Source organism: Pholcus phalangioides, unplaced genomic scaffold, assembly GCF_987345545.1.
Source record: "Pholcus phalangioides strain wild (caught in Gottingen) unplaced genomic scaffold, Ppha-v1.0 ptg000008l_1, whole genome shotgun sequence".
NCBI classification, from domain to species: Eukaryota; Metazoa; Arthropoda; class Arachnida; order Araneae; family Pholcidae; genus Pholcus; species Pholcus phalangioides.
Window position 1 is genome coordinate 28,510,367 of NW_028301601.1, and position 22,802 is coordinate 28,533,168.

General features: G+C 32.4%; 1 protein-coding gene across 1 annotated transcript in view; it reads left to right on the forward strand.

Moving 5' to 3' along the window:
• LOC149084153 (uncharacterized) overlaps positions 1 to 15,651 on the forward strand; it is a 332,369-nt gene extending 316,718 nt beyond the window's left edge. Inside the window, exons 2-6 of the mRNA XM_089234499.1 lie at positions 923 to 1,079; positions 10,165 to 10,333; positions 10,428 to 10,532; positions 12,379 to 12,780; positions 15,370 to 15,651. Of these exons, the coding sequence (XP_089090625.1) occupies positions 923 to 1,079; positions 10,165 to 10,333; positions 10,428 to 10,532; positions 12,379 to 12,780; positions 15,370 to 15,551 (1,015 nt within the window). The 3' untranslated portion in view covers positions 15,552 to 15,651. The remainder of the gene's footprint in view (positions 1 to 922; positions 1,080 to 10,164; positions 10,334 to 10,427; positions 10,533 to 12,378; positions 12,781 to 15,369) is intronic.
• Positions 15,652 to 22,802: the final 7,151 nt, after the last annotated feature.

Here is a 22,802-nt window from a genome sequence, read left to right on the forward strand (position 1 = left end):
TCAATTTTTTACCCCCAGGTGAAAATATGGCACTTTTCGATTAAATTTTACTTTCCCCTGTGGACCATATAACGTATATACCAAATTAAATTATAATGCTATACGTTCTCTAGAACGGGTGCTACAGAGTAGTGTGTGTTACGGGTGTTAGTATATATGAATATACTAACATTCGTAAATTAGGATTCATAAATTCACCGATAACACTGGGGTATTGTGCATAATCACAGATAAAATAGATAAATTTCAAGTATCTATCAAATTTACCAACGACACTTAGTTATTATACATTATCACCTTTAAAATTGATAATGTTTTCATTATTTATCAACGACGCTTGGGTATTACGCATATTCGCCAGTAAAAGTGATAAATTTATCGAACTTACTTAGACGATTGGTAAGTATGTATCATGAACCGATTTGTATGTAAAATAACCATTTATCACACTTACCTTAACATATACAAAGACTAGCTTCTAATTTGTCGGTTTGTATTGAGAACATGCAGGCAGCCATGCCGAAAATAAATTTGGTATGTATAGATTTAATTGAAATTATTTATCCGTTTTGAGAAAACTAGTGTGTAATGAGCAATTCAAATTTATTTTATTCAAATTTTTACTCATGCAGTCTTTGCCCTTTCAACTCAGCTTGTATTTCTGAAATTCCTTTTTTGCACCGCTCATCACTGTATGGAAGTAGTAAACAGTGTGGCACGCGTACCAATTCTTCAATAACTATTCTTTGTTGAATTGATTTGAATGAGCTCAGATTGCTCGAATGATGTGAAATATTTATAAATCCAGTACAGATTTTGAAAGCAAGTCAGTTGCCAATAATGTGGACTGTAATAACAGTTTCAGCAACCTTATTAATTCTAACAACTGATGTTAATTGCATATTATACTTATTACTTTCAGATTCCGGATCGACAATACCGATCACATCATAGACGTGAACAAAGGCAACGTGCCGTTCGAATACGACCAAGTAAACATCATATGTCCCGTTTACCCTCATCATGGTACGAGCCCCGAAGGAGGAGACGAAGAGGCCGAGACTTACATCATATACAATGTAATTATCTTACTCTTTCCTTTTTAATCCGATGATTTACGGGATTTTCAGAGACAATTTGACATCAAACTCGATTCCTGACTCTGCGACTTTGGTAAATAGACTATGACAGTATTAAAACAAATTATGAAAATCCTCTTTCTTTCTTGTCATAGACTCCTCAAATCTTGTTTGTTATCGTAGTAATCACTTTAATGCACTTCCTATACATCATTGATGAGCATTCCCTGGCAATAAACGAAAATAAATCATATTTCATATTCATACATACTTTATACTTTATAGCAGGCATCTTCAACCCGTTGCTCGCGAGCACCACGGTGCTCCCAGAAGTACCCAGTGTTTTCGATGCTCGTGTCCGATTTCGTGCTCGCAAGCACATGATCAACGTTCCAATTGGAGGAATCGCATTCAGGGATTGAAATCATCGTCATTTTATTTATTCGTATGTTAAACTTACAGTGAAGGTGCTCTTCTTTTAATGGTGGGCACCGGCAGTGCTCGTGTTTGGGAAAGGTTGACGACCTGCGGGTGCTTTTTTTTTATGGTATACATAATTCATACTACTTTTTTCTAGTTGGTTGTGCAAAAATATCAAAGTTTTAATGTTAACTCCCAACTTAAAAAGGAACTAACACCTATGAAAGTACGTTCAGGGAAACTGAAGAACGAGAGACGGGGATCTCAAGTTTGTTGTATTCACCACGCACTGTGTTCAACTGGGATTTTTCACTCAGAAAAAATACAAGCGCCACACGAACAATGGTATAGCATAGAAATCTATATCCCCTTTATACTACTGACGACGAAAAAAGCCCTAGCTCGATATTTTTCTATATATTGATCAATAGCATTTGCCGAAAAAAACAATCCACTTTATAAAACAAAAAATAAAACAATTAATTTATATTAAAAAAAGGGGGGGGGGCAATAGAATTGATACCGTTGAGAGATGTATTATTTCGTTTTTCCTCAAATAAAAAAAATGAAAGAAATCCTAAAATCTTAACCCTTGAAGCGGCAATCAAATATCACTTATTCCCATATATCATGTCATATCTTTTTAAATGAAGTAAACTTTCGTCCGATTTTCAGCAGGTGAAAACTATGTGTTATAGTGGAAAAGTTTTCTATTGAGATATCAAGTTTACAAAACATCTGGACTTGACAATGCTAAAATAAGAGGTTTTTATGGAGGCGAAATATCTTGTCATTGCCGCCTAAATGGTCATTGTACCTTCAAAATACTTTTTAAAACAAATACTACGTTTTTCTTTCTAAGAAAAGGATAATTTACTTCTCGTTTCACGCCTAACCAAAATTCTAGAAAAAATTATGAATATAACGCCCGCGAGGAATATAAGATTTTAATTTTTCTATTTTTTTACACATATGATTGTATAACACTTCTCACAAATTAAGACATTTGAAGGAATCACATGTCATTTGAAAACGTTTTGTAACTCAAAGTATACCTCCAAAGTCAATGGATGCAAAAACATTCCCATGGACGAACAATTGAACAAAGAACCGTGGCAAAGATCCTGTGCTTTTGTAACACAAAAAAGTAACAAAAATTCACTGGAACACATGCTTTGTGAAATACACATGAAAATACGTTTGTTTTACTTTTAAATATCGAGAGACAAGGTGCTCCAATTTATTTCATTGGCTACGCAACGTGTTCAACTCAAATATTTCACTCAGAAACAATACAAACAACACAATACATCACTCGAACATTGTATGTCGTCGATTTCTAGATTCTTTATATGGTATCGAGGGGAAAAAAATCCCTAGCTCAATATTTTTCTGTATATTGATCGTCCATTTTCCAAAAAAAGGCAATCCACTCTGTAAAAGAAAAAAGTTATTTTACATTACAACAATAGAATTGATAGTTTGAGCGATGTATTATTTCGATTTTTCCTCCAATAAAAAAATGAAAGAAAAATCCTAATATTTCTAATACACTTTCAAAATACATTCGAATCCCGTTATAACGAAGTCCAAGAGAGCGGAGAAATCACGCCATTACAACGAAAAATTTTGTTATAAGGGAATTCGAAGTTTTTGCATTGTTCCTATGTTAACTTATCTGTAAGTATTAGAAAAGTGTTCGTTAAAACGAGATTTTCGCTATAACGGTATTCATAAAAACGGGATTCACTCTCTACTTCACTTTTATTTATATTAAAAGGAAAACACTTAATTCACTTTTCATTTGGCAGCTCTAAAATTCAGTGAATACATACAGATCTATATAAAAAACCAAAAGAACCCTTGTTATGTTTCGAGATTTACGCGAAGCTTTTGACAGTGTATATCATAAAATATTTCCGGACAAAACTTATACAGCTGGTATTAGAGGAAAAATGCATGATTGATTCTAAAGTTACTTAACAAACAGGAAATAGGCAATTAAAATTAAACTGGCCACATGTCATTTGAAAACTTCTTGCAATTAAAAGTATACCTCCGAAGTCAACAGTTGCAAAGATAGTTCTGTGGACGAACAATTTCAAAGGACCCGTGCGACACAAATAGCACAAATAACTTACTTTGACACATTCTTTTACACAATGCACATGGAAACGTATTTGGTGTACCGTTGACAGGGTGATCTAATTTATGTTATTGACCACGCAGTGCGTGAACTTTTTTATTAGGAAACAATACCAGCTTCACACCAACATTGTAGGGTGTCGATTTCTAGATCCCTTATATCTTATATACATACTATTGACAATAAAAAATATCTAGCTCAATATCCTTCTATACATTGATCAACATTTCCCAAAAAACAGTTTGCTCAATGTAACAAATAACAAAAAATTTACTTTATATTACAGCAATGGAATTGATACGTTGAGAGATATATTATTTCGATTTTCCCCCCAATAAAAAATGAAAGAAATCCTAATATTTCTAATACACCTTCCAAATACTTCTCTTTTATTTCTAAAAAAAAGAAGAAAAACACATAATTCACTTCTCATTTTATGCCTAAACGAAATGCTAGAAAAATTTATAAATACGGCGGCATCAGATACTGTCAATAATATTAGATGGGGAAAAAATAAGAAGAATCCATAAGAGAGGGAGGAAAATCCGATATCTTAAGATATATTTTCTTAACTTTTTCTTTCTCATGTCCGATGAAAAGGAAATGAAGTAAAAACATATTGATAAAGTATCGTCTTTGCAAAAGCAGAAATGTCTCCCGAAAATGCCAATAAAAATATCTGTATAAATAACAGAAAAACAAAAAAATACATGGGAGAAGTCTCCGAAAGGATGTTTTCCGAAAAACTATTGAAATATTCAAGAATAAATGATCTGGAAATCCCTATGCAACGGGAATATATTTCTCCCTTTCGTATTTTTAATGTATAATGATATGGTAACGATGTCGATATGTAATGGATATTATTCACATATTACTCATGCGTTTATGCACCCTCGAGTTATATAGTACTTGGTAGTACAACATAGTACCGAATACTATATTTTATTAGTCAAGAAATCCATCAAATGTATGTAGATTTCGGAAAGTTTATTTTTGAGCTAGAAAATATTAGGATCTGAATATAGTAATAAATATGATATATGGGTTTTATACTAATGTAAAATGAATCAATGGGTATTCGGAATGTGTTTTGTATGCTTGGTATTTATTACATGAAGTAAAACTTATATTTGAGATATATGAACATTATATGTAGATAAAATGTGAAAATACAAAATTGAATATATAGCATGTGAAAGATTTCAACAGACAGCCAGTCAACAAATAGGAATTGAGAAAAGGGTAAATAATATGCAAAATTGCAAGTGAGGTAAGAAAGGAAAACCTAAATAAAATTAGGAAAAAAGTAGAAAATACGAAATGGGAAGAGTCAATATAACAGAAAGATGAAAAAATGGTTGTAAATTATATTTACGAAAAAAAGAAGAAAAAAGACTAAATGGACGAATTATAATAATATAAAGAATTAGAATAATAGAATAAATGAATAAATCAGTATATAACAGAATGAAGTAGAATAAATGAACGAATTAAAATAAGAGAATGAATTAGAATAAATGAACGAATTAAAATAAGAGAATGAATTAGAATAAATGAACGAATTAAAATAAGAGAATGAAGTAGAATAAGTGAATGGATTAGAATGAAAAAAATAAAATAGAATAAGGAAAATATAAAAATATAAATAATAATTAAAAAAGTTAAAAAATTGCAATAAGCGAATGAAAAAAATCACAATACTGGAATGAGGGAATGAATTCGCATAAGGGAATAAATAAGAATGAGAGAATTTATTACATAGAGTAACATAATAAAAATAGAATAGGAGAATTAATCAGAATTAGGCAATTAATAGAACAATATATTGAATTAGAATAATGGAGTGAATAAAAATAAGGGAATGGATCAAAATAAGAGAATGAATTTGAATAAATGAATAAAATAGAATGAGGGAATTAATTGAATACGAGAATTATTTGAATTGAGAGAATGAATAAGAATAACAGAATGAATAAGAATAACAGAATGAATAAGAATAACAGAATGAATAAGAATAACAGAATGAATAAGAATAACAGAATGAATAAGAATAACAGAATGAATAAGAATAACAGAATGAATAAGAATAACAGAATGAATAAGAATAATAGAATGAATAAGAATAACAGAATGAATTAAAACAAGAGAATGGATTGAAATAAGATTGAATTAAAGAAATAATAATTCAAAAAAACAGAATATAATATAAAAGAGCGTGAAAAAATATATAAAAATACAAAAGAGGAAGCAAAACAATAAATAAATAAAAGAAAACAAAAGTGCAAAAGCAGAAAAAAAGATATTAACATACAAATGATAGAAAGATATTAGAATACAAAAATATATTAACATACAAATGTATAAAATGAACATACAAATGTATAAAATGAACCTACAAATGTATAAAATGAACATACAAATGTATAAAATGAACATACAAATGTATAAAATGAACATACAAATGTATAAAATGAACATACAATGTGAAGATATGCAAAATTATGGAGATATAGCCTACAGAAAAACAGAAAGCAATAGAATATTTCCTCTACACAAGACCGTGTAGTAAAAATACTAGTCTAAAAATTTCACATAAATTTATCCCGTTGCTAAAACACAAATGAAATATTTACTCCTTAAACTCTTCTCGTAAACTTTCTTTTTATTTGTTTATTTTAATCGTGTGACTGATTTAGCACACTCCCTGTTCAGCATTAGCCTTTATTCGCGATTGACAGTTATTTATCTGAAAATATTTACATCAGGCATTTGTAATGATAGATGTCATTTGTTTAATCACGAAAAAAACATTTCTTCCCTAGAAGGGGGTGGGGGAGCACGAACCCTTGTAACCGTCCCTGTGCTCATATCTCTGGTTACGTTATATCATCCGAAATTTGGATAGATTTCAAAAAATAATAAATAAATATTGAAAAATAAATAATTACGTCGTTTTGGCTTATAGGTATAAGAATAAGAAAGGCAATATAAAACAAAAATAGGGGAAAAAATGATGGAAAGACCCGAATTTGAATAATAGTTACATTAAATAAATAAGGAATAATTGGAAAGATTTTTTTGTAACGTTATGGGAAAAAAATCATTGTTTTTTTTAAGTAATGGGGAAATGTAATGGAATGAAATAATGTGAATAATATTAATAAATAACATTAAAAAAATCTTGGTAAATATACAGGGTACCCTTAAGTGCTTTTCTCATCAACCGTCCGTCGTAGAGGCATGATTCCAGTTTAAAAAACGCTGAGAAGGCGTTCAAAACTTTGGCGTGCCTGTACCGGTTTTGGGAGTGAGAATTCAGTTTGCAACAATATAAAAAGAAATCTAGATTTTTATGCAGTCCCCTGTCCTCTAACTTCCAATTATAAGTCGTTGCCCTGTCTCTCCTGAGATTAACAACAAAAATTTCGATTTTTTTAAGTTGAATATTCGCAGAGATGTTTGAATTCAGATTTCCGGGAAAAGTTGGGCAAGGACAGCAAAAACGAGGAGAAGGAGCGTTGTCCGTTAGTTTTTGCTGTTCTCTCATAACTTTTCTAAGATTTTTTGAATGAAATATCTCAGTGGTTATTGCAGTTAGTGACATGGAGTTTGTTTTTCGTTGGGCTCAGAAAAGACAGGGCAACAACTTTCTAATTCGAATTTAGAGGAGAAGGGAGATCGTATAAAAGTATACATGTTTTACTTTGGGAGACACTATGTTTTCACTCTCAAAACTGGTACAGGGTAATTTTTTAACGTCTTTCCAACTTTTTTTAAATTGTAATCTACAACAAACGGTTGATGAGATAAAGGCCGCATTAGTACTTACGGGGCACCCGGTATACAATAAAGAACATTTAAAAGAAAAACATCTGGTAAAAAATATGTAAAATATAAAGAAACTCTAAACAAAAAACAAAAAACATCAAGTAAAACTTATGTAGTTTATAAAATCAAATGTAAAATGCTAGAAATAGATGAGAAGAAAAATCAAAAACAAATTGAAATCAAAGATCAAAAATTAAAAACTGAAAATTAAAAAGAAAATCTTCAATGAAAAAGACCAATGAGAGTAAAAGAAGAGCGAAATTTATTCGATAAAAAGGGAAAAAACATTTAAAATGGACAAAAGAAAATTGAGGAAAACATTAATAATATAGAAAAAAAGTTGAAGATATTATAAAGAAAAATTTTCAAAACATTTAAAAATGCGAAATATAATTTCGAAAATATAGATACATAAAGAGAACAACCAGTAATGAAATTAAGCGGAACATTTAATTAATCTAAACTAGGAAAAATAAATAATGAGAAATCAAAAATCGTAATAAATAAAGAAAATATAAGGGTAAATAAATTATAATACAAAGAAATAAAGACAGGAAAGCAGTTAAAATGGTTTTTTTCACGCAATATAGCTGAAAGATACAGTTATAACTAGAGCTCGGATTATATGCAAATGTATACATGCAGATGAACTTGCATTTTTTGGCCTTTTTTAGCGTTAATTCATATAAATGCATATTTTTGAAGTTTTTTATATTTTACTGCCAAATCCCGACATGCGACAAATTCGCGACGGGGCCGGCCGCTTCGCGAATTAGCCAAGCGTTTTGGCCAAAGTCAGAAATGCTGAAATGATTCTGACTTTTGCTGGCCATTCCGCGAAGTGGCTGGAGATCCCTGGCCAAAGCTCGTTGTGCTGATGCAAGACAGCCCAGTAAAAGCCAAATCCATTTTTTTTAATCGCCAACGTGTGATGCGTCTACATATAACAGCTGCATTTGATTACCTCCATGTGACGAGAGAGAAAAAAGTGAAATTTGAGAAAAAAAATTATAAAAATAATTATATAAACATATAGTTTTTCTGCCAGATTTTGGAGAGAGAAAAAAAAGGACTACTGCAACATGACTGCGGTTTGATGGGTTGCCCTAACTTACGTGAGCATAATTGTCATGAAAAAATACGCCAACATGACGATGTTCTCGAATCATGTCTTTGGTCATCGACTTTGGCCAAGGATCACCGGCCACTTTGCAAACTGGCCGGGTAGTTAATTCGGACATTGACGGGGTGAATATTTAACGAAATTGGTGAATTCGCGAATTGCCGGCTCCGTGGCGAATTTCGGGCTTTGGTAGTAACAAATATATATTTAAGCTCAATTACATTTTTTTTATAATTCTTCAAATAAATATTGTATAACATGTATTTTCATCAGTAATAACATTTATTAAACATCAGTTTTTTCCCGTAGGCAGTATTTAGTAAATTCATAGAGATATTTGTAATACTGTATTTTTTTCCAAATATCAACCGTTTTTCTGTAAGGGTATTTCTAAAAATATGTCAATTTTTTTTTTAGAAACACTGTTGAAATTCTTATGTTACTGCTATTTCGTTACTGAGCAGCTACAATAAACTAGAAATTAAAAATACCCAAATAAGAAATACTTAGTATTCATTTGCAAATGCAGTAAATACATATGTGGGGATATATATTTTTTGTAAATGAATATGAACTAAGATATAGGAAATATGTATTTTAGACACATGTTTGCTTTTTCTACTTGTGATTTTTTTTAATGCATATTATCTCATTTTAGTACATATTTCGGCATTTTTAACTTTTTAGGAATATTTTAGTAGATACATTGGTTTTTTCGTAATGCATATTTTGGGATTTTAAAACATATTTTGTTATTTTTAAGTGCATGTTTGCATATTTTTGGAGCATATAATTTTTACTGCATATAATTCTAGCTGTATTGATAACCAAGTTGAAAACTGAAACAAAACATAGTAATATCAGAAAAAAGTAAAATCGAAAGTCAATATAAAAAATAAAGATAGAAATACTTATTAGTCTATCATCATATTGTTTCTACAATAAAAGGCAAAAAAGAGAATATTTCGCTTATATTTTTAGTTTTACTATGTAAATGCCAGATATTATTATTTTTTTTGTTAGTAACGTGTCACTTTTTGCATTATTTATCCTTTCCTTACTTATTCATAAATTGTCTTAGTAAGGTATTATTTCCTATTTATATCCCAATGTTTCATTTTGCTTCTATTTCAATCATTTTAATATCTTATATTTTTTTCGGGATTATTATCATTATTAGTAATTGCCATTTTTCTAATTCATACGCACTTCATTTCTCAATTGATTCGTTCTCCGCTCTGAATTTCTTGTTTTTCCCGCTTCATTTGAATAATTAAAAAGAACTACTTATTTTTAAATACGGAATAAATCATAAAAACACATTATTGGCTATCTCATTTCATTATTTTTCCTAGAATTATTTTAATTGCACTTTAATTATTTTGAAGACTTAGGGAAATTAAAATATAGTCAGAGACTCGAGAAACAAACAATATGCAATGTTTAGTTATTCAATTGATTCGAAATATTATTCGGATTTATTTCTTGTTCTTTAATAATGATGAATACTATAATAATGTTTATACATATGCTAATTACTAAATTATTGTGTTAATTAATTGCAGGTTTCAAAAGAAGAATACGACTCATGTCGGATTACGAACCCTAATCCGAGAATCATAGCTGTTTGTGATAATCCTCACCAGCTTAGGTATTTCACCATCACGTTCCGGTCATTCACGCCACAACCTGGTGGGCTCGAGTTCTTACCGGGACATGACTATTACTTCGTTTGTAAGTATGAATTAATTTTTGGAACCCACACAAGAATGTTAATTCTGTGCCATTGAATTCGACTTATACGTTCTTCTCAAATCAATATTTGCAGCGACGTCTACCGGTGACAAAGAGGGGCTTCATCAACTCGTCGGTGGCAGATGCGCTACGCACAACATGAAAGTCATCTTCAAAGTCTGCTGCAGCTCTGACAAAGGTAACGACGGTTCGGTATACACAATACTCTAGCACACCGTTGTGTGCTCAATTTTTCTTAACCTAGGAAACAGTATGATATCTGAAGCTATTCAACAGGCACTGACTTTCGCCATAAATGATGGAGCAATCGTGAATCGTTCAGCAATAATTCTCCAATTATTGCTGGACGATTCTCGCTGCTCGATTTACGATTAATCCCGATTGCACAGGAATCTAAATTGCTTCGTCAACTATTAGTAGATAATTATCCAAGATTCCCGATTCCTTCACCAACTCTATTGCTCGAAGAAACTGAATTTCGTATAACCGTCGAGAAGTAATTGGCAAATAAATCGAAAATCTTGTATAATCGTCCAAGCAGTAGTAGACGAAGAAATCGGGAGCATCGTGCAATCGTCAAAAAAAAAAAAAAAAAAGGAAAAAGAAATCAAAATAGTCGGCGAAGGAATCGAGTCTCTTGCACAATCGTCAAGCGATAGTTGATGAAGGAATCAGGAATCCAACATAATCGTCCACCAATAGTTGGTAAAGTAATAGTAAATCTTTTATAATCACCCAATTGGCGAAGAAATTGAGAATTTTGCACATGCGTTCAGAAGATGTTGGCGAAGTGATCGATAATGTCGTATAATCATCCAGAATTAGTTATCGAAGTAATCGATGACTATTTCCTCGATCTAAAATTATAGCAAAACTACCCGGCGCTTCCCGGGTTTTCTTAAATTACAGAGAGGATTGAAAAAATAACAAACCTTTATAAAGGAATACAGTCAGTATCAAAGAAGTGACAAACAATTGTAAAGACATGTGCATGTCTGAAACGCATTATTAGGGAACCACGGTAACCAAAGTAAACATTCCGAAAGTGATTGAGAGATCATCAATCACTTTCAAGTGCAATCGTCAAGTTGGTAAAGGAATTGAGAGTTTTGTGCAATCGTTCAGCGATGCAAGATTTACAGAAAATTGGCTATTTATAGGGATGCTAATATATTTTTTTTGGAATAAAAAAGAACCATCTCCGTGTCTAGACAGGGACTCGAACCCACACCCTATCGTATGCCAGGCGAATGCGCAACCACTAAGCTATAGAAGAATATAGAATGGTTCTTGGCTCATATCTTGCATTAGCAAGTGGAGAGGACATCTACATCCTTCAAGCCAGTGGTTCTTAACCTTTTTTAAGCCGCGACCCAAAATTAGCAACAAAATCAGCTTCGCGACTCATGGGAACTGTTAATTTGTGTATTAGTGAAGTCAGCGACTCAATAAGCGCCTTTGTAAAAGGAATGTAAGTGAATTTTACGACTCATCTTGGTAGCCCTTGTGAATCAAGCTTGAGTTGTGACCCATAGCTCAAGAATTCTTGGCTGTTAATGGTTTTATGCTACCCATCCCAGCGATAGCGTCGGAGCTGGGTGGTGCCGTAGGTGCTCGAGTACCCACGGCGATTTGTGGCATGGGTCTGAGCACCCAGAATTGATTCAGAAATCAGAATTTCCTACATAGTGCTCAAGATGAACAACCACAGCTTCGAAACACTTTAGACGCCACTGCATCTCGGAAGCCCCTTCTAATCAAGTATTGGTCCAGGCCCATAACTTATGAGTCCTGGCTGTTAGTGGATTTCTGCGACCCATCTCGGAAGCCTCAGGGAATTAAATCTGGGTCGCGGTCTATAGTTCAAGAGCCCGATCTCGGAAGCCCCTGTGAGCCAATTTCGGGTCCATGGGTAAAGAACCCCTGCTTTAAGCAGTAGTTTGTGAAGGAATCGAGAATCTTGTTTGTAATCATAAATGATTCTTAACTTAATTTTTAACATTCTTTTTCTTTTTCTATCCCAGTTACACCATCAGGCAACAGTCGGAACCAGCCGACGATTCCAGAATCATCGGCTTCCCAAGCTCCGGAAGTCACAGCCGAGATCGGGCTGTACCCGCTGTCTTCGACGAGTCGCACGATAGACGATGGTGACGACATCGAGGACGATTCCAGTAGTAGCAGCAGCAGCATCAACAAGCCTTACCATAAGAATTCGTTGTATCCACCGAGGCACCACCCGTACCCATTCAGCGTCGGGACCTCGAGGCCGACGATGGCGACGGGTCAGATGGCTGGAAGCACAACACCCAGATGGTACCGCAGGCCGCTTTTCCCATCTAGGGTCACACCGCTGACCAAACAGCAGCTTCCTTACGACGAGGTTCCGATAGAGGACGAAATGGCCCGACCCCACGAAAACATCGGTAAATATAATGATATATGTATACAGTGTGTCCGAATCAAAGGTATCCAAAATTAACAGCTTATACTGGGAGGATCACACATGAAGGGCCCGTTCCTCATGAGTTCGGGTCCTGGGCAAACACGACTTTTTGGGACCTTTCATGTATACCATTTTTTGAGGCAGAAGCCTAATGTCATGAATATAATTGATAACGCTGATTTTTTTCTTATTTTTATGGGAGAATGTAATATTATTCTTATTTATATTTTGAGGACCATATTCCACACCAAAAATAATTTACGAAAATTTTTCTATTAATTTACTGCATGTAAATTTCGGAGAAATATCTCTGTATGCAGGGCCGTAACTATAATTTTTGCCGCCCCCACAACTTTAAAATCCGATAATTTCATAATGGTGTTCTTTGTTTCCACCTAAAACTCACGCACGGGGCAGTTCCCCCTCTGCCCCCACCCCTGTAATTCCTTCCCTGACTATATGAACTAACTATTAACTTGAAATTGTAATAAAATTATTGATTAAAAACAAATAATAATTTGTGGATTGGCGAAAGATATATAAAAAAAAAGGTCCGCAAGTTATTCCTCCTTTTAATATACTTTTTTTGCGGGTCTCTAAGTATATTTTCCAGAATTTACTTATTTTATTGTTTGACGGTCCGCAAATTATTCTTCTCATTTTTTTTAAATCAATAATTTAATGATAATTTCAAGTCAATAGTTAGTGCATACAGCGATATTTCCTCTAAATATACATGAATTAAATTAACAGAAATATTTTTGAAAAATTTTTTGAAAATTATTATTGCTGTGAAATATGGCAATCAAAATTTGAATAAGAATAATATTGCATTCGCGCATAAAAAGAAAAAAATAAATAAAAAGAATAATTTGCGGACCGTCAAAAAATAATCAAACGTGAAAATTATTCGTAGAACATAATGAATAGAAGGAATAATTTGCACACCAATTGACAGCAAGAAGAAATAGATTCAACATTTTTTATTTTAAAGTCGGGAATTATGTAACGGCTACATAGATTGGGCGAAATTTTTTGCGGACCGACACTGGCCAGCATTTGAAGAACAATGGTTTAGATTCTTCAGATTTAAGAAGATTCCGTACATGAAAAAAATCATTTATTTTTCTCGATTATTCTTCTTTACAGTGGTGCTTTGTTCCTTTTTTTTAGCTCAACTAAGAGTTACCTAAAACATTGTTTTTAACATCATGAAACCTTTTTTCTCCGAAATCGGTGGCGGTGCCGTGTGAGTTTGCGTTGTAAATATTCACTTGTACGCATTTAGCGTTTTGAATGAAACTGTTCATGACCATAGGCAGCATTTCCATTTGCCTAAAGGAGTTTCAATTCAGCCAACTTTTAGGGATTTGGCTGATCCACTACTTCTTCAGAAATGTAAAATACAAAACGCCAAATCCTAATGAATCGCTAACTAGCGTAATCTGGCCTATCATTCCTAAAAGAACATTCGTAAGGCTCCAGACCCTAAAATGTGGCATTTATTTATCAATTTGCTTATTCAATGATGGCCTGTTAATTAGAGTTAAAAGTATGAAGAAACTAGGTTTGTCGTTCCGGGAAGAATCTGGTTTCTGCAATACAAACGCTTGAAAACGTGCGTCTCCGAAAAGCCGAAAAAGCCGCGAATGATCTTGAAAAAAAAATAATCAAGACCATTACTCTCGTTAAAAGGAAAATAGAAGACATGTTTGAACAGCAGAGGACACACAACGCGTCATACAGTGCTGAAGATTACTGCAGCATCATTTTAACTTTGATGAATATTAATGACTTTTTTTTCCGATCTCAATTTCCCGAAAGTTTGAAATTTAATGTAATATTTAATGTAATTAAGACAGTGTCGTGCAGTTTTACCGTGTGGTTTATCCTACCATTGACTAGTTCCTAACGTAGGGATTTGGCAATATATGTACTTATTTTTCTGAGCTTGAAATAAAAAAAATTATCCCAATATTTTTAACAAAAAACGATTAAAAATAAAGAAATTTGTGTAAAAAACTAATGACAAAAAAATCTGCCATGTTTCATGAACTAAAGACAAAGTCACTTTAGAAGATAAAAAAAGGGCTCTATGTCTTATAGAACTCTAGAAAAATTACACATATATAGTTAAAATTACAGAAGATAGGCATTCGAACTCCTCTTAAGCTTTCCGGGATTCTGAACCTGTTGAGATTTTAGCAGGGTCGGAACTAGACGGGGGCAAGGGGATACCTGCCCCTTTCGGCAAAATTTAGGGGGGCAGCAATTTTAGGTGGGGATGAAGAACACCGTTATAAAATTATCGAATTTTGAAGTTGTGGGGGCAGAAAAATAATGTTTAAACAGGGCGGCTGAATCATGTTTGCCCCGGGCAGCAAAATTCCTAGTTATGGCCCTGTTTTAGGAACATTGATCTACTTTAAATGATGAATAATTATAATTTTTTATCATCCAGAAACAAAGGAAAAATCAGATTTAATTATGAACAGTGATTTAAAATAATTTCGATAACAATTATTTCTTAATAAATATGCTAATAAATTTGTGTTTTCTAATCAAATAGCTGGAATGGACCAATTACCGAACAAAGCTCGTTCGAAGGACGAAGACGCGGTCAGCGTCAGCAGTACAAAATCGAGCTGTGGGCCATGTCTAACTTGCCACAGACTCCACCATTTAGACAGCAGAGCTTTCATCTCTACGTGTCTCGTCTTTCATTTATTACTAACATTATTATGGAGGTGAACCCATTTCAAAAATAATAAAAGAAGAAAGAAAATCACCTTGTGAAAGATGAGATTTTTCTTGTCAAAACAAACAGATAAATAATTATATATGATGGAAAATACAAAAAAAATAATTAATTAATTAACTTTCGTGTTTTGCTGCCTACCGCTGCTGCTCTCAGCTGCTGGCTGCTGTTACCGAATAAAAATAAAAACAGTGATTTGGTTGGTTTAAAGCTACGCCAAGTCGCCAAGTTCTTGCTTACGAAGAACCAATTTCCGCCAATGTGACGAAAACGAAAATGGCGGACCACGAGTGATGTGTGTGTGTGTGAGGCTGCTGTACATAAAATATGAAAAAAAAGGAAACCAGTGAGATATAATAAAAATTAATTTATTGGATCACATCGATGTCGGTGTGTGTGCGTGTGTGTGCGTATCTGTGTGTATGTGTGTGTGTGTTTGTGTACATGTGCTACTGTACAGCATAACTACGATGTATTTTATTGTGAATCTCGGGACGGAAATAAATGCTATTCGATTTAAGTATGGACATTACCATTGATATAAAAAGAATGATTTGTGAGATTTTTTTATGTGAATGAATTTTACAGAGTGTGATACCGCTGTAAAAAAAACAAAGTATAGGCTAAACTCGGTGTGCACATTGAATCAAATACGCATTGCTTCCAATGAAAAATAAACATTGCATACATGGTGAGATGATAGCTGATGCTTCTGACAGAACACTGTATATTTCATGATCCTTTTTCCTCTTTTTTCAATACTGAGTATACTGTCCGTTTCCACAATCAAATGTCTACAATGTGATGTCAACGTGTGAAGTATTAAAATTTATTATTTTCATTGTTAAATTTTAGTTCTCCGTTCAATGTGCCTATCCATTTTTTTTCCTATCTTAAAATAATAGCCTTTCTTTCTGAATTCTGTTTATGTGAAATAGTAAGTGTATTATTATTTCCCATGCGTAACAGTGCTTCACGTGATGAAATTAGGCAAATTTGACTTCTTTGTGGCTAGTCCCTTCTTATGCCAGTGGAAAGCTGTGGATACAAAACAATTTTTTAAATTAGTGACACCTAACTTTCAAAAAGTTTCACCGTGACATGAGATGCGGTAAATTTAACTTTTAAGAGAAATTATATCGTAGATGAGATACGCCAAATCTAACGCTCGAAAAAAATTATGTCGTGAAATGGAATACGCTAAATCAAAATTCAAGAGAAATTTGCATTGTGGGGAACGCTAAATGCAGTTCACTAGATTCATTTGATCATTTTTGCCATTTTATGCACATGAAAGCTAATTAGACCGGGACCTACAATTTATTGCCGATTCCGAACTGCAGCCTTTCTTATAATCACCGAGAGGTTGGTGCGCTAGCCCCTCGATGTGAGACTCCTTGCGGAACTCGCGACACCTCTAAACATCATTTGGTACTTTAGGCGAGTATCTTATCGACCTGTGCTACCACACGCCCGTTCACTAGATTCATCGCATCGTGTAGGATACACTAAATATGAAGTAAATAAATCAAAGATAACTAATGTCTGGGGGGAAAAAAGGAAATTAAAACTAGTATTCTGGAAATAAAGCAAAACTAAAACTGAATTCTGGAAATAAAAATTATGAAAAAAACTGAATGCTGGGAATAAACTAAAATTAAAACCGTTATATAGGCAATCCAATTCTGCAACTTAAAAATTAAAGTTTGGAAATTCATTAAATTAATTCCCAATTTCATCGAAAAATCCTCCTAAATTCATCGTGGGATATACTAACTATAATTCATTAGATCAATAGCATCATGGGATTAGCTGAATATAATTCATTCGATGAATTGTATATGAAGGGATGCGCTAAAATTCATCTAAAAATAACTGTACGAGATAGAGTACGTTGCACATACACAGTATAAAGTTAAAATATACGAACTATCTCATTCTATACGGAATGTTTCAAAATGCGGTATGCTATAATTGCATATAACATGCGGAGGTATCCCAAACCGCGTTGGGATGAAAAGGAATACAGCTGAAACACATTTGAAGTTGACTGACTACGTTCTATAGCCCTTGCTTTTGTTCTGAATCGTGCTTGTAAAATAGGCTAGGTTCAGTAGCAGCACATCCCGGGATACGCCATATTCAATATACTTTTCAATGTCTGTCCCATTTATGATATGGAATAGAGATTTATTAAATTGAATTGATGTCTCGCGCAACACACATTGAAATAAGCGCAAAAAAAATAAAATTCTCTGTTGCTAAGATAAAGAAATGATGCCTCGTTTTTGTTTTATGATAGCTGATATGTTACGACCCAAACTCTATTGTAGAACCATTTATGATAAAATTTTAAATGCAATTTAATGGCTCGATTAGAGAAATTATCAAATGATAGTGTTCGTCAAAAATTACCAATAATTTCATCATGTGAAGGCACTTTCAAAATCCGAAGAAATATTAGTAGTTTACATTACTTAAATTTTCGAAAGTAATAAAAATTTGGGAGGGGAAATTATTTATTTTATGAATCAGTGAACCGCATTGGAGCTCTGCATTTAAATATATAAAAATGAATTTGGAGGTTTTCTCTTTGGCACTGTATTATAATATATAAATAGTTGCACTGTTTGTGTTTGTAAATTCTTGTGTACGTGTGTGTGTATCCGTAATTCTTACGGAATTTGTTTTATTTTCATTTTTGTTGTTTCCATTGTAAGTTTTCAACGAAATGTCGGTGATACCATAATTTATATTATGTTGTTTCTAATATTTTTGTTCTGTGATCATGTCTTACTTATGGTCAGTATCTTGATAATAATTTAGTTATATCGTATTATTATCATGCTTTCATGTATTTTGAAAATGTTTATATTTTTATTGGAAAATAAGCGTCCGTCATTAAAGATGCAAAAACAATTTTTTTTGACAATCAAATAATGTATTTCGAGTAATCTCTCCATCATTTATATTTAATATTTTTTGACTTTTTAAGGAATTACTCTTTCAAATAAATTATTATTGTTCTTAAAAAATTACTCTGTTAAATAAATTATTATTTTTTTTAGAAATTACTTCTTAAATAAATTATATTATTTTTTAAGAATTAATTTTTATAACAAATTGTTAATAGGTTTTAAGGAATTACTATTTTTAATAGATTACGGTGAATGATATTAATTTGCGTTTCTCGTTAAGGAAGATTTCTAAATTTTTGACATTTAATGGTATCAATCAAGTAAAATTTTTGCTCTTGCGGCTAATTCTTAAACCAGCCTAAACGATAAATTTTTGAGAAAAAAAAATTACTCTCTTTTTTCAAGGAATATTTTTCTCATAAGAAAATACTCTTTTTTTTTAATAAATATATTTTTTAAGAAATCAGTTTCTTAATAAATTATCCTAAATGAGATAAAATTTACGTTTGACATGAAGGGACTTGAGGGATTTTTATGGGTGTTTTTTATGTAACAATTTTTTACCCAGAAAAAATATCAGTGTTTAATGTGGAATAATGTCTAATATCTGATCGGAAATATGAAGATCTCAAATAAAACTTGAACAAAATTTTAATTTAATTGGAATCTTCGGTGTCGTTATAACCAAAATCGATTGTATATGAAGTATTTACAAATTGGAGAATTCCATACTAAATATTGGCTGATGATAAGACAATATATAAACAATTTATTCTCATTGCAACTGTTATTAGATAACAAATGAGTTCATCTGATTACAAATCAAATAGATCCGTATAACAAGTGGATTTGAATTCGTATAACGTATGACTTGATTCAAATTCTGATAAAAATCGTAGAACTCACAAGATTCATGAGCCATTAAAATCAAAAACAAAATGATGTAAGTGAATATAAGTTAACAAACAGTGATAATTAAAATTAATCGACTGATCTATGAGTAAACTGGTCCTAATAAAGCATGTAAAATACAAGATTCTTGATGAAATATGTTCACCCGCATCATAATAAAATAGCAACATTATGCACTGTATTTGATTGCATCTGACTGTTTTTCGTCGAAAGATCTTAAGGACTTTAACCTCAGTTATAACGACAAAATTTTCTTCAATCTTCAATGGTGGTATAACCGAGTTCGACTATAAAGGGTGGGTGCTATCGACCGCTCAATATTCTCACATCCGTGATTAATTGTGAGAAGCTAATATAGAAAACTGTTTTCCATTTTAAGATCGGATAAATATTAAGGGAGATATAATGTTTTGAAATTTTGTGACGTGTCAGTTACGCGCCAAGCACCCAAAAAAGAAAAGAAAAAAATTCCTCTTTCATTGAGTTGCCGCTAATTCACAATGAACTGAAAGGTACAACCCCGTTAGAAGAAAAGTTCTATTATTTTCTTTCACGATTTGCGCTTTTTCCTCTTCGTGTAGAGTGATGTTAACCTTGTTATTGCATGTTACCTTCGCCCCACTATATTGACAACAGATTTGTAAAGCATTAGCCGAACGAGATCTATTGAAAAAAAATTTTTTCCTGAGTTCGACTCTTTTTTGACGAAATGTGGCAATTTTTTGCCCCTTTACTGTTAAATGAAAAATTTGAGGAAAAGGACAAGGAAAAAAAACTTGTATGCACAGCTTTATCTTTCTTGATTACTCTCACGGTTGTAGCATTTCTATCAGCTGAAAAACACTTAGTTAGACGTTTGGTGCACGTTCGGTGAATTGGGCAGGATTTGAAATTGACATCATAAATTTTTAGTGCGTTATAACTTCGTAATTATTAGTCAAATCAAAAAAAGACGGAAAACACTTCTTCATATTAGTTTTTCACGAGGAATCACGTGTGCAATTATTGGGCGGTCGATAATATCTGCCCTGTATATGAGGTACTTACAGATTACAAATTAGGGAATTCCATAGCAAACACCTAAAATGATAAATCAATATGAAAGCTATTTATTCGGATTACAACTATTATTCGATAACAAATGAGCTGTTCCGATGGCAATTCAACTAGTTCAGTATAACTAATGGATTTGAATCCGTATAACGTGTGACCTGATCTAAATGCTGATAAATTATACAACTCACTACGTACGAGCCATTGTAATTAAGAAAAAAAAAATGTTGCAAGTGAATACAAATTGATATGCAGTGATAAATAATTAAATAAAATTAATCGCCTTATTTAAGAGCCAAACTGATAATAATTAATCACATAAAATACAAAATGAATTGCTAGATCTGGAAATTCAGATAATATTTATTGATCCCGAGAACACAAGAAACACACAAAATAACTGATCCTTATAATGCAAGCACTGATCCGAGATAACAAATAAATCTTTGTCAGTTGTGGTAATTAGTCAAGGATCCAAACTTTGAACGGACTAATTTACATAACAAGGAAACTGATTAATATTAAATAGGAAATGTTTTCTTATAATTTTAAAAAAATTAAAGTTATTTTTAATTCAATGTTAATTTTCTTTTTTTTTTTTTGAAAATCGAGTTCCGACCAATGATAACTGACCATAACCAAGACATCGGGTCACGTGATAATTTTTTTTTTCTCGTAATGTGCCCAATCGAGAGCGTATTATTCTTATTTTCGTGTGTGAATGAAAGAAATTTATCGAAATTTCTTCGAGAGATGTCTCTGATCCTGAAAAATGAATAAAAAGAGACACGTGTATGTGTGTATACATATGTATAATATGCGTTGTCTATACGAATAAAAATATCTACGTCTAAGAAAAAAAAAATCGAGAGGAATGTGGGAAAATTTCTATTCCGTGTGGGATTGAAATTGGTGAAATTTCGTGAGAAATTACGAGTTTTATCCGATTTTGTTTTTTGTGATCTGAGTAAAAAATGTTGTGCCATTTAATTTTTTATTTTATGTTCCGAAATCAGTGTCTTATACAGTATTGTATATGGTTGATAATGTTTCTTGGAAAAAAAAAAATACAATTATTATATTGAATCGTCTCAGAGTCATTTTTTTTTTTCGTTCTCTTGAAGCATTTCTATTCCAAAATATGATAGTTCAAATATTTTATCTACACACAATCATGATTAACTTAAAATATACTGTCTTTAAAAAGGTTTTATAATTTCATTTTCTCTGTGCTTTTCCTACATTAAAAATACTTTACGCTTTTTCAAGCACATGATCCGATGCATTTAAGAAACTTATCATTCCTCATGCATAAGTAATGAACAAAATCTCGTTGTGAAAACCGTTTTCCATTAAAAAATAGGTTTCATTTATGCATTTATTTTTTTTAATTTAAAGGATTTTTTTTCCTTTTAAAAAGTAAAAGTAAGAATATAAAATTGCGTTTCTGATCCCAAAAGCGAAATTATTCACATGAATTATGTATTTTTTTTCGAAAAATTCGGTGATTGTTTTTTATGCGACTTGAGGAATTCATTGAAATAGAATACACACACACCAACACTGAATATTGAAACTTAATGGACAGCGTATCTGAAACATATTCTGATAATTTTATAGAACTCAATTTTTCTTACTTGTGATATTCAAAGTGGATTTTGAAAAAACAAATTCAAATTTTAACTCACTTCGATCATATTTAATGTGAGTACGACACTATTGTTTTTAGTTCGTATATGTCAGGGGGTGACCAACTTCTTTAACTTCTTTCTGTTCGAGGGCTAACATAACGATCACAACAGTATCGCGAGCCGCACTGGTTATTACTCCGTTGTATAAGCCGCGTCAGTAAAATGAAGGAGACCCAGGAAACACACTTGTATACGCCATAAGTAATATAGTAAAACACGGGGAAATTTTTTGTCGCCAAATTTTTATCCTGGGCAAACGGTTCTCCCCCATTTGGAGCTGATTTTTTTTTTACTTAGAAACATGTAATTGTTTTTTTGGCATCAGGAGACAGGGTACCAACTTTCTAATTCGGTTTGGGGCACACGGGGACGGTATAAAAAAAAAATTATTTTTATTTCATGAAACATGTGACATGTCATTAATATTTTGAAACTTTTCTAATTAGAAGTGTACCTCTAGTATCAACGGTTCGCCGCTAGTGAAATGTCATACCCCAGTTTGCTATGTACCCTGTATACACCACGAGAAGAAAGTATTCTATCTGCTTCCATTGCTTAGAGGCAGAGTGCTCGTCCGGCATTCGAGAGACCAGATATATAAATATAGGGCGTCCATAATTAAAAGTCCCTATTTTAAAGTAGCCTACAGGCGAAACCAGTCTTCAGAAAA